The sequence below is a fragment of the Lathamus discolor genome, chromosome 2 (genome assembly GCF_037157495.1).
Source record: "Lathamus discolor isolate bLatDis1 chromosome 2, bLatDis1.hap1, whole genome shotgun sequence".
In the NCBI taxonomy this organism is placed as follows: Eukaryota; Metazoa; Chordata; class Aves; order Psittaciformes; family Psittacidae; genus Lathamus; species Lathamus discolor.
In genome coordinates this window covers 141,683,913-141,696,775 of record NC_088885.1, presented here as the reverse complement: position 1 = coordinate 141,696,775, position 12,863 = coordinate 141,683,913, and the positions used below count along the sequence as shown (strand labels likewise).

Genomic DNA, 12,863 nt, shown 5'->3' with positions numbered 1-12,863 from the left:
TTTTCTAGACTGCACATGTTTTGGCAGGACTAACTCACCTATATGTAGAGTTACACATTCATTTTAATGCTGAGAATTATAGGTATATCTGGAAGCACTTATAGATTAATGGGTTTATATATAGAATCTCATGAATGGAAAGAAAAGGTGTTAGACTTTGTACTAGTAGTTAACATTTTTTATAGTGCTGTGGGAAACTGAAGTTGTTAGTTTACTGCTACAGATACTTCTGGAAATTTCATTTATTTGTGCCTTAAAATTGTAAAATGATTCCAGCAGAGGTGTATCAATGTCATTTTTTAATGTCTGTGGTAAACCTAAGGTAAATATTGTCATGTATCCACAACATCTATCATTACATTGCTTGTGTCCGAATTATTGTAATGAAGGTTAAGAACCATAAATATAACCAAACTTCATAGGATACAAGTGAATGTTGCTGTCTACCTACATTATAACCCATAATTTCCGGGAGTTATTATATATACAGTCTTTTAAATCTATGCATGTAAATAGTGTGAGAAAATATATAAACCCTTGTCTAGTTATTAATTGCTGGTAGACTGAAATAGTTCAACAGATTTCAGGCCTCTGCCTCCCTGGGCATTGTGGGGAAATGGATTTTACAGCACTTAGGGGCTTTACCCTTTGCTGTATTAAGTACCAGTAGGCAAGAACCTCAGTCTTCAATATAAACTTGAGTCATGGCATTGAAGCTAAATGCTGAATGCAAGACAAAGTAAAATTAAATAATACTTGCCATTATTAGGCAAGGGAAAGGAGGAGAAAAGAATAGGGTTCCTGATTTAAATATTATCATTCTTTGTAGTGTAGATAGGATTCTTTTAAAAATTTTTTGCTAAATAAGACATGCTGAGGTGATGGATCACACTTGCTTACAAACACCTTGGCTCACAGAATCACAGAATCACAGAATCCCAAGGGTTACAGAATCACAGAATCACAGAATCCCAAGGGTTGGAAGGGACCTAAAAAGATCATCTAGTCCAACCCCCCTGCAAGAGCAGGGTAACCTACAGTACATCACACAGGAACTTGTCCAGGCGGGCCTTGAATATCTCCAGTGTAGGAGACTCCACAACCCCCCTGGGCAGCCTGTTCCAGTGCTCTGTCACTCTTACAGTAAAGAAGTTCTTCCTGATGTTAACGTGGAACTTCCTATGTTTCAGTTTACACCCATTGCCCCTTGTCCTATCACTGGATATCACTGAAAAAAGCCTAGCTCCATCATCCTGACACCTACCCTTCACATATTTGTAAACATTGATGAGGTCACCCCTCAGTCTCCTCTTTTGCAAGCTAAAGAGACCCAGCTCCCTCAGCCTCTCCTCATAAGGGAGATGTTAAAGATCATCTAGTCCAACCCCCCTGCAAGAGCAGGGTAACCTACAGTACATCACACAGGAACTTGTCCAGGCGGGCCTTGAATATCTCCAGTGTAGGAGACTCCACAACCCCCCTGGGCAACCTGTTCCAGTGCTCTGTCACTCTTACAGTAAAGAAGTTCTTCCTGATGTTAACGTGGAACTTCCTATGCTCCAGTTTACACCCATTGCCCCTTGTCCTATCACTGGATATCACTGAAAAAAGCCTAGCTCCATCATCCTGACACCTACCCTTTACATATTTGTAAACATTGATGAGGTCACCCCTCAGTCTCCTCTTTTGCAAGCTAAAGAGACCCAGCTCCCTCAGCCTCTCCTCATAAGGGAGATGTTCCACTCCCTTAATCATCTTTGTGGCTCTGCGCTGGACTCCTTCAAGCAATTCCCTGTCCTTCTTGAACAGAGGGGCCCAGAACTGGACGCAATATTCCAGATGCGGCCTCACCAAGGCTGAGTAGAGGGGGAGGAGAACCTCTCTTGACCTACTAACCACACCCTTTCTAATGCACCCTAAGATGCCATTTGCCTTCTTGGCCACAAGAGCACATTGCTGGCTCATGGTCATCCTCCTATCCACCAGGACCCCCAGGTCCCTTTCCCCTTCACTACTTTCCAGCAGGTCAACCCCCAACCTGTACTGGTACATGGGGTTGTTCTTCCCCAGATGCAAGACTCTACACTTGCCCTTATTAAATTTCATCAAGTTTCTCCCCGCCCAACTCTCCAGCCTGTCCAGGTCTCGCTGAATGGCAGCACAGTCCTCTGGTGTGTCAGCCACTCCTCCCAGTTTTGTGTCATCAGCAAACTTGCTGAGGGTGCACTCAGTTCCCTCATCCAGGTCATTGATGAAAATATTAAACAGCACCGGTCCCAGCACCGACCCCTGAGGAACTCCACTAGTCACAGACCTCCAGCTAGATTCTGCGCCATTGACCACAACTCTCTGCCTTCTTCCTTTCAACCAGTTCTCGATCCACCTCACTACTTGATCGTCAAGCCCACACTTCCTTAGCTTATCTATGAGGCTCTTCAGGCGCTCTAGCTTGTTGAAGGCTTCACTTACAGTCAGAAGTTGGTAGCAGTGAGCTTTGCCCTTGAGCAGACCATGAAGCACTCTGTTAGTGCAGTCATGTTCTGTTTCTATTTTTTCCTGTGCTTTGAGGTACAGTTAGCTGTGTAATCATGGCCAAAAGGATCACTGGCTCCACACCTCATCTGGTCTTGGACAAGGCAAAACCCTACCTACCATGGTTCAGTTCTTACCAGCTCCTGTGAAACACTGTAGGCATCAAAGACAGGGAGTACACAATACATTTCTGGTTAGGAAGCTTGCATTATTTCCTGTAACCTAGCAAAATATATGAGATTACTTTCAGCTTTCCTCACCACTAGGTTATTTATGATAGAAGCACACACATGGAGGATGTGAAAACATACTGCAGATATCATAAGTTCCACTGACTGTTTTAGGACTGGTGGGATGCAGGGAATGGATGTTTTGTGGATCCCTCTGGGTTGAAGGTAAAAATAAATAGTTGCCTGGAACAGTGGGGAAATTGTTTGATGGCCCAGGGGATACCCTTGCATTCCTGTAGCCCCGCATATACTGAAATTACAGTACTTTCTGTGCTTTCAGTGAATCTAAACTTCCCATTAATGCAGTACAAAAAGATTGCAGGTTAAGACTGAAAGCTTTTGACAGTCACCATCATAATATGATGCCCTGGGTCTTCAGCTAACTTTGAGACTTTGTGTCAGCTGCTGATGAAGGGCAAAAAGGTAATCTTCAAGGAAGTTGCAATATACACAGGAAAAATAGGCAAATGATGTAAAGGATTTCTGATTCTTCGTCAGGGGAACCTAAGATAGAGAATAAAAAGCAGAGCTCATGGCAGTGAATAAAGAGATTCCCTTTCTGTGATATTTATATAAGGCACTACAGAAAGAAGAAACTTGTGCAAACATTAGAAGGCAATGCAGGTGAGTTAATTTCACAGCCTTTCTTGGAAAGGTGTTTTTATACACCAAATGCCAACAATGCACTTATATGTCACAGTGATGAGTGTAAGGAACCAAACAGAATTAAAAATGGATTAAGAAATACAATGTTAGAACATTACACTACCTCCTATAAGACAAAAAGTTACATATAGATTCCAAATTATGCTACAGATTCCCAAGGTCACTGAAAGTTTAGCTGTAAGCTGGCAGTGCAATATAGCAACCAGAATTATTTCTGCAGTTCAAGAACCGTATGTAGTATAGTAAGGAGATATTTCAGTGGAACTAATTTTCATTTTAAGTCATATGTATATTCTCTAGGTATGAGCCTTAAGGTGTCTAAATATTCTTCTACACAGAAGTTGTTCCAGAATTAGTCATTCTGAAAAGTATTCCTCACCAAAGAGAGTACTCCTCTCTTTGCCAGAGAAAATTAATTAGATATACACTTTAATAGAAATTAGATATTTTTTAAATCCCCATGGATGTTAATTTGTTTAGGGTAAGATCACAGATGTTGCTTTTTCTACAATTATGCCTTTCCCTTCAGCATATATTTGGGATGGTTCAGGTTTGCAGTCAACTATATAATCAAATGAATTTGGTTTGCAGAATTAAGTAGCTTGGAAAGTCAGGTCAAGAAAGAAAAATACAGCTCATGCTGTACTAAAATTCGTAATGGTTAACATGAAACTGGCTAATTCTTTGAACCAGAAATATTACTAATCAGTAGAAAACAAGAACATATTTTTATGATTTACTTGTTATAAGTATCTTCCTTATGGGACTATTTAATCACATCTGATGTGATTTTCAATTATTGACTTTATCAAGGTTAAATACCAGAGAAATCTAATATTCATACAAAAGTAATTGAAATTGGCTCTTAGTGTTTTATATACTTTTGTAATAACAGCAATAATTTACTCCTGAAATAATAATAAAAAAAAATCATTTATATAATTTTTGAGGTTTAGTCTAGAAGTGGGTAAGCTCTTAGAGTTATATGAAACTTTGAAAACAAATTGGAAAGATTTATTGAAGGTACCATAGTAGACATCTCAGATTGAATTATCAGGCCAGTACAGTCAATATTTGGCCTAAGTCAATACAATGCCTTTGATAAGCCGGATACTTTGAGAAGAACTGAAACTCAATCTTCTGGTTTCCAAAAATTACCCATAGATTGAATATTATACTATTGGGTAAACCTAACTGGAGGTCTTTTGAAACAGAGAACTCTCCTCCCCATATCTTGCCTTGACTAGTGTAGCAAGGACTATTTCTATGCACATTACAATCCTTAATAAAAATACTTCTGCTTCCAGTTTACCAAGATTCCAGTGGGATGTCATACAATGTATTCTTCCACAATCGTTATCCATTATTGCCTATTACATTTTATGTACTTTACTGTATAACATAACATGGTACAGAGATGCCAAGCCACCACTGACACGAGCTCAAATGTCTACAAATGGATTGATTCTCCGAGACCGCAGTTTCTTAAGCACCTAACAAACAGAAGCAACTTGAGTGCAACAAATTACTGTCATTTTATAACTGCAGAGCTGGTTCACACAATAATTTCTCAAATGGTTCTGCAGACTGCATCCCTACTGAGTCATATTTGCAGGTTCAGATACATCTTCAGTGACTTTCCTCATTTTGCTCATTTGTCTATACAGAATAGTTCTTTTTATTTATTTCATTATATGTGCTTTGGTTTGTTTGGCTTTTTTTAATTGTTAATTAATTGTTAATATCTGACTTCCCAAGGCATTTTGTCAATGTGCGGAAGTATGACCCTCCCTCAGACTGGAAAGCAGAGAAAGAATCGAAATTCCATTGTTTTTTGTGGGATAGTATTATTAGTACCTCTTCAGGTATGCAAAGCATGACAGACAAGACAAACTAGTTCTTACAAAATATCACTTACTGCATTGTCTTTCCATTACTCCAAATGATGTGCAGTGTATGATATGAGAGGGAGAGCAGTCTGTTGTTGCTTTAACTTGCACTATATGAAAACCCCATGTCATCTGGATATCAGCAGTCCTTAGCATATAATTACATTGGACTAACATTGCTTGATCAAAGAAAAAGAAAAAGCTCTTATTTTATTTATAAGCCATCTGCCACAGACCATTATCGTTTACTTAGACCCTAAGTTACAGTTTCCATTTTAATAGCTCTGTTAGTGTTTGGGTGGTTTCTATGAAGATTATTCAATAAACATTGTCCAGAAAAAGCTAGATACTTTTAATGCGTAATCATCTGGAATGTTTATTAAACAATAACTCTGGACCTTCTGACAGTTTTATTTCTGAGAATGTTACAATGTTATTATGCATCCCACTGGTAAGCCTGCATTACTGAAAACTCCTGTGCAGTGTAAGAGATCTTACTGAAAGCAGATGCAGCCAAATTAATAAAAAGGGGCATCAATGCGCTATAGAAAGCCATATAGTGGGAGGAGTAGAATTGGGGAAAAAGCATTCAGAAAAGAATTCTGTTTCATTTTTGAAACAAAAAGTATCTGAAATAAGAAGAAAGAGTAATGTATGGATTTGAAAATTCAAATGCAAAATGTAGATTAGCCAAAAAGAGTGTTTCATCATGTATTATACATTTAGTGTTTAAAGCAGAGTCTCTGGACAAATTGAATTAACTTAATTATAGGATGAAAGGGTCCTAAAAGATTACTTCAACCCCTAAAGGTTCTTGAATTTACTTCATGAATAGGTTTCTGCATGTCACATTTTCTGTGGGGCCACCCTGCAAAAATACTTTTATCACCTGTTAAATGTTATTCCTCTTAACTAACCACAAAGAAAGCTCAGCCTAAGGTTCAGTACACTTAATACAATGTCTTCAAAGAAGCAAAGGTTTCAGATAAAACTCACTGCTTGGCCATAATGAACCTGGTAAATGCTGGTTTCCTGCAATAAACATAATAGATGAAGTCTTGGCCTATTGAAGTCAATAGGGATTTTGCCATTGAGTTTAGCAGGGCCAGTATTGCAACCAATAAAACTCCCGAGCAAACTGAAAGAAGTGGGTGAAGGGAAGAAGAGGAATTGATGTAACAGAACCTGTACAGTTTTTCAGTCCTTGTTCTACCTTCCTTGGCCTGAGCGAATAGCTCCTAATACTCCTGAGATGTGCTCACAGAAACTATTGTGGCAGTGTACTGAACACCAAATATTTACAAAAGCATTTGATGATTAATTCTGAAATGGGAAAATCAGCTTTATTATTATAATGAGTCAGTCTCAGATTCAATCATAGGTTGTTTTAGGGGTGAGTAACCAAGGGCAATTGCCCAAGAATGGATACTATGGGGAGTGTGTTAGCCTACAATAATTAAATGTACAAGTTTTTGAATATGCTTCAATCTGCACCTGTGTTCTTGCTAGTCAAAACCTGCTGTAGCTCCACACAGACACAATTAGATTTTTCAAACACAATCCTTTCTGTGAGTAAAGCAACAGGGAAAAAAAACAGCAAGAAATGTAATTTTTTTTTCTTTTTATATTTATATTCCTATCTGTGTTTCTTTTTATTGATGTGTGAAAATATCTAATTTCTGATTTCTGATGTATAAGAAGTGTAGCTACCATATTTTTTCATGGGTTTTCCCAGACACTCAGTACACATATGTGCCATGTGACACATGTTAAACAAAGAAGTTTCAGAAAGCTGCGGACTAACAAATCAAGCACTGTACAACCACATCACAGACATGTTATGTTCCTGTCTGGAAACAGAAGACATTGGATGGGAGAAATGTGTGTGTTGGTACCTCATCATGGGCAGTACTATGTCTTAAGAGTCTTGTGTTTTGTTAGGAGGTGAAAGCTGTGGGAGAAATTTGAACTTCGTGTTCAGATGTTCCAGTATCTGGACCAGAATGTGGAGAATATGGACCATCCAGTTTGTGGATCGATTATTTGCAACCAAGAGATAATTTGAAGGGAAAAACAAAGAAATTGTTTAGAAAACAAGAAGCAAAGGGTCGATAAAAATACATTATTGAATATGAAAGAGAAATACAAGCAAAATACTTCTGAACATGAAAGCATGGTGTAGAAATGTGATGGATCTGTAAAATCTCTCTTGAACTAGCATAAGATTTATAACACTTATCTCACAGTAATAAACTAAAAAAGAGCAGTGAACTTAAGACTGGGAGTGGGAAAAGGTGACATCCATCGAAGACATTATTTTGCAATGCAGTTTTCCTTGGCTGCTGTGTCTCATTTTAATACTTATCAGAGTATTCAAGACAATTTTTCCCCACTACTTAAAACACTGCAGGTTTTCAACACAGAGTGGTTGCTTGGCAATTCAAGCAAAAGTTTTTGTTGTCTGAAACTGTAAGAAATCCACTTTGGTTTTGAGCAGCATGAGTATTAAGTGCTTTTCCAAACTGGTGTACGCAAACAAACAAACAGAACACTAAGAACTGTTTATGCAGAAAATATTTTACACTTTGGCAGTGTTCTTTCTGTGTCAAAGTGTTTATAAAACTAGTATGAGGTGCACATAAATAATTAAATTTTGATAAATCATTTGTGAGCTCAGCTGATGTGGCTCTTCCCAACATCTAACTGTAGTTACCCTTAAGCACAAGTATGCTTATAGATAAGATGAAAGCATACTGTCTTATTAATCATACTGTATATCTGACTCCTGCTCCTTTCTTCAGCCTTTAAATAAACTCCATCTGGTTCATACTATATAGTTGTGCAGCTTACCTTTCACAATGAAATATGCTTACTGCTGCAGAAGCAGGTCCAATGTGATTGACATGATTAGGTAAAACAGTGGTTGCTTAAATCTGGAACTGCTAACTGTAAAAAAACTTGATAAGCCACAGAAAGAAACTGAGGACCAAATACTCACTGGATGTCCTTCACTGGCTGGACTCCAGCTGATTGCAGTGGAAGGTATTGAAAAAGAATGCTCTGGGCCACCTTATGTTAGTACTTTAGGGAGCACACCAAGCAAGATTCCAAAACACTGCTTGTATAAGTAACGAACAATCTCATTATACTGTAGGCTATTCCTGAGTTTCTGGTGTACTGTGGCTGGGCAAGGCCTAGGTATCTAGAAGGAGAATGACCCTGCCTATGTTAACTAAAACAAATCGAAACAAAAGTGCCCCTCTCTCTAGGGTGCCCAATTTATTAAGAGAGTCCTAGTTCAAATTCTGTTCAACAGATTGCAAATGAAAGCCAAACAGTATCAAGAGAACAAAAGCAAAAGGAACAAAATAGCTTTCTGTGTTTTTTGGTCAAGAACATCCTTCTTTTATTGCCATTGACAGTGTCTTCATTCCTTTACAATTCATTGATTACAACTAAACGAAGTTGTACTCATTGCTGAGTTTGTGAAACTCTTTGTGGGGATCTAACCCAGTAAAAAGTCATATTGATGAAACTGTAAGATAGGAAAAATCCAGGGGAGGTAGGGTAGGATATGGCAGGATCTCTTCCAGGAAGGACTCACATGTAAGTTACGATATACAAGTAGCTCCTGACATTTCCCTGTGGTGTGCTTTGTTCTTTTAGGGGTTCACTTGGAACTGTCATTACATCTCTACCGCAGATGTTCGCTGCAACCTTAACACAGGTGGAGGCAGGCAGGGCCTGCTCCAGCTCATACCAGCAGGCTGTGATACTTGGAAAAACACTGGGACTCTGTGACTGGAAAGGGCTACACAGATAGTCAGGACCCTACCCCCACAATCACAGGGTCAGCTGAGACTTGGGCTTCCCCTGAAAAGGTTGAAATTTCCCCTTTCGGCAAGAATGCTACCTATCCACCCTGTCGCCAGAATGCCTAAATAGGCAAAAATACCACAGCTACAACCCTTTCTCTTTTACAGCTTGAGAGCTACATTGTGGAAAACATGAAATCGGAGATGGTGCAGCTGCAGCAGAATGCTGTACAGAACCACACCGCCACCATGCTTGAAATAGGGACCAGCCTCCTCAGCCAGACAGCAGAGCAGACAAGAAAACTCACGGATGTTGAAACCCAGGTATGTTCCCAGAGTGGTTTTCTAAACGCTGTTAATTGCAGAGAGCGTTTATCATCCTCTTCCTATTCAAATGCATCACCACACAAAATGTTTCAACACATGCCTCCAAGAAACATACACACTTTGCTTCTTTGTACCAACAGCGGTGATGACTGACCCTTGTTATGTGTCTGCCTTCTGATTTCCTTTGGCTAGTGTATATAGCTCTGTGCACACAAGACAGGCAGGACTGTCCAGGAAACTAAATCATCATTTGTCTTCAAATAAACAGCCCAGCTACCAACTGTGAATGATACAAGTGTCAAGCTAAATAGTTTCAGGCTAAAACAGAGCCTTTGATCTCCATTGTTGTTTGCCTCTTTACTATTACAAGAAAGATTCTTTTCTTTTCTGCAAGATGTTTCCAGCTATTTGAAAAGTAGTGTATATCTGAAGTTTTAAACCATGAAGAGGGACAAGCATCAGCTTCTTTGTAAAATACTGTGTATTTGTTATTACTGTAAAATTGTATAACGTCACATGAATATAAAGAGCTATCTCCATATGACTGATTACTAGCACTAAAATCACTGTCTTGATTGAAGTGACAAGAGTATCACTGTCATAGCAGAGTAAAAATTCACACTGCACTTATTGCAAAGATTCTACTACTTTTTGCCTTTTTAATTCTTTTAGCAATATAAGATAGCGAAGAGATTCAGAGCAGCCCTGTGGAAAAAGACTTGGCTGGGTTGGTCGATGAGAAACTTAACATGAGCCAGCAGTGTGTGCTCGCAGCCCAGAAAGCCAACTGTATCCTGGGCTGCATCAAAAGAAGCATAACAAGCAGGTTGAAGGAGGTGATCCTGCCCCTCTACTCTGCCCTCATGAGACTTCACTTGGAGTATTGTGTGCAGTTCTGGTGTCCTCAACATAAAAAGGACATGGAACTGTTGGAACAAGTCCAGAGGAGGGCCACGAGGATGATCAGGGGACTGGAGCACCTCCCGTATGAAGACAGGCTGAGGAAGTTGGGGCTGTTCAGCCTGGAGAAGAGAAGGCTGCGTGGAGACCTCATAGCAGCCTTCCAGTATCTGAAGGAGGCCTACAAGGATGCTGGAGAGGGACTATTCATTAGGGACTGTAGTGACAAGACAAGGGGTAACGGGTTAAAACTTAAACAGGGGAAGTTTAGATTGGATATAAGAAAGAAGTTTTTTCCTGTGAGGGTGGTGAGGCACTGGAATGGGTTGCCCAAGGTAGTTGTGAATGCTCCATCTGTGGGGGTATTCAAGGCTAGGTTGGACAGAGCCTTGGGCAACATGGTTTATTGTTAGGTGTCCCTGCCCATGTCAGGGGGGTTAGAACTAGATGATCTTAAGGTCCTTTCCAACCCTAACTATTCTATGATCCTATGATACATATATGCTTTCCTTATTTTTGCTGCAGTACTTGCTCTGACTCTCAGCTCAGTGATGGCATTTCCCACCTCCCCTCTTTCAGCAGTATGAGAAATTCCCTGTAGTCACTGGCTCCACCATCAATCAGAAAAGAGTGGTGGAGGTGGCCTAAGAAGGTGAAAAGAGACTGCTCTTGGTAGTGTTGAAGGTGGCCAGCCGCATGGCAGGGAGGTGATGGTCTGTAGGATACAAGGAGAAAAGCGGGCCAGGATCTCATGCATGTAATAAGGACTCACAGCAGAGTAAGGGAGAGTCTGAAAGATTGAAGATACAGCCTACACGTCCTTAAATCTCACTGACCCCTCTTAATCCCTGTCCCATCCAAAATCCCATGGATTCCCTTTAGGCTTTCTTCTCTACCTGAAGCTTTACTGCCGTTTTGTAGGCTACTCCACAGAGGTATCCTCTTTGGAAATCTGTTGGTGGTTTCCTGTCTTCTTGCTAACCTTCGTAATACACTTTCAATTTCTGCCAGGCCCTTCTGAAACTGTGGCGCTGCCTCCTGCCATTACCAGATGCATCCATCTTGAAGAAAAATAACAGCTTTGCAGAGACAGTGTCCAATTTTTTCAACCTCTGTACCCTTAAACAAAACCAGCCCAAGTTGATTTGTGAAAGTCAGCAATTTCCAAAGAAACAGGGCACTGGGCTGAGTTTGAGAGCTTGAAAGCTCTTTGCTTTATGTTCTGTAACAAGTTCTTATCAGGCATGCATGAGAAAATACTACCATATAATCCTATGATGTTATTGATACGTATCCAAGAAAGATCTGATAAGTTCCATTAAAGAGGCAGCATTTTCAGTTCCAGAAGTGATTGCATCTCAGTTGTTGTGTGCACACATTTCTACGAAAACTGTTAACACACTCTGCTTCAGTCTCTATTTAATGAATGACAAATCCCAATAAAATTAGCTAACATTAACGTTGTTGCTTTCACTCTTTAAAGAATTCTGTTATTTCTGCTGTTTAACTATTTTTTGTTAGAATCTATTCTCTTTCTTCTAGTTAAAAAGCCTCTTTCAGTCTGATGTACTTAGTAAAATGGGCTATTGATACAGACCACCACTAAAGTGAAAGACGATTGCATAAGGCAATGTTTTAGGATCACAGCCCACATCTTAAAAATCTATGTAAGAGTGCAAGTTGTGATAACATAAGCAGACACCAGACTTCTGCCAACACGGCAAAAGAGAGAACTCAGGGGAAAGCTAAAATAGGAGCTCTATTTACAAAACAGCGGATGCAACACTTTGGCTGTGGTCCAAGTACTCTTGCACTCTTCTGGTTGAAGCATGCTTTGTAGGAATTCATGTTTGAGGCATGCCTCATGTTCTTTCCATTGAAATGAAATTTGTTTGGCAATCACCTTTCCTTTTTCTGCCGGTCTAGTATTATTCCACAGTAAACAGGGTGCCAGAATATCAGCTGGTACATATCAGTGTAGCTTGGGTGAGTTCATTTGCACCAGCTGAGCAGCTGAGGTTAAAAAAGGATTTAGAAGCAATTTTTGAAAAATCATCAAATCAGAATGAAATTGTTTCATTATGTTGCTATAGAAACGTAACTAGGACAATATAAACACTAATGTTTTTAATTTATCCTTAAGGTGCTAAATCAAACATCCAGACTTGAAATTCAGCTACTAGAAAATTCACTGTCAACATACAAGCTAGAAAAACAGCTGCTACAACAAACACATGAAATCCTGAAAATTCATGAGAAAAACAGGTAAAAATGAGCAGTTGGTGTCTTCCATTTTTTCTCTGTTCATCAAAAAGTGGTCTATGTGTACTTTGTTCTAAAATACTGCTGAAAAGAAAGACGCAAATATGGTAAATGGAAAGTATAAGTAATATTTATAAAATGGCTAAAAGTGCTAGGGTGTGAACTTACACTGTGTTAGCTCATGTATGCTAAATGTAAGTTGATTTTTACCACTTTTCATGTGAACTGTAAGTTTACAACTC

The 12,863-nt window shown here is 39.4% G+C and overlaps 1 protein-coding gene across 1 annotated transcript in view; it reads left to right on the top strand.

The window, feature by feature from the left end:
- ANGPT1 (angiopoietin 1) overlaps positions 1–12,863 on the top strand; it is a 168,885-nt gene that overhangs the window by 66,603 nt on the left and 89,419 nt on the right. Inside the window, exons 2-3 of the mRNA XM_065668804.1 lie at positions 9,301–9,456; positions 12,503–12,624. Coding sequence (XP_065524876.1) covers positions 9,301–9,456; positions 12,503–12,624 — 278 coding nt within the window. The remainder of the gene's footprint in view (positions 1–9,300; positions 9,457–12,502; positions 12,625–12,863) is intronic.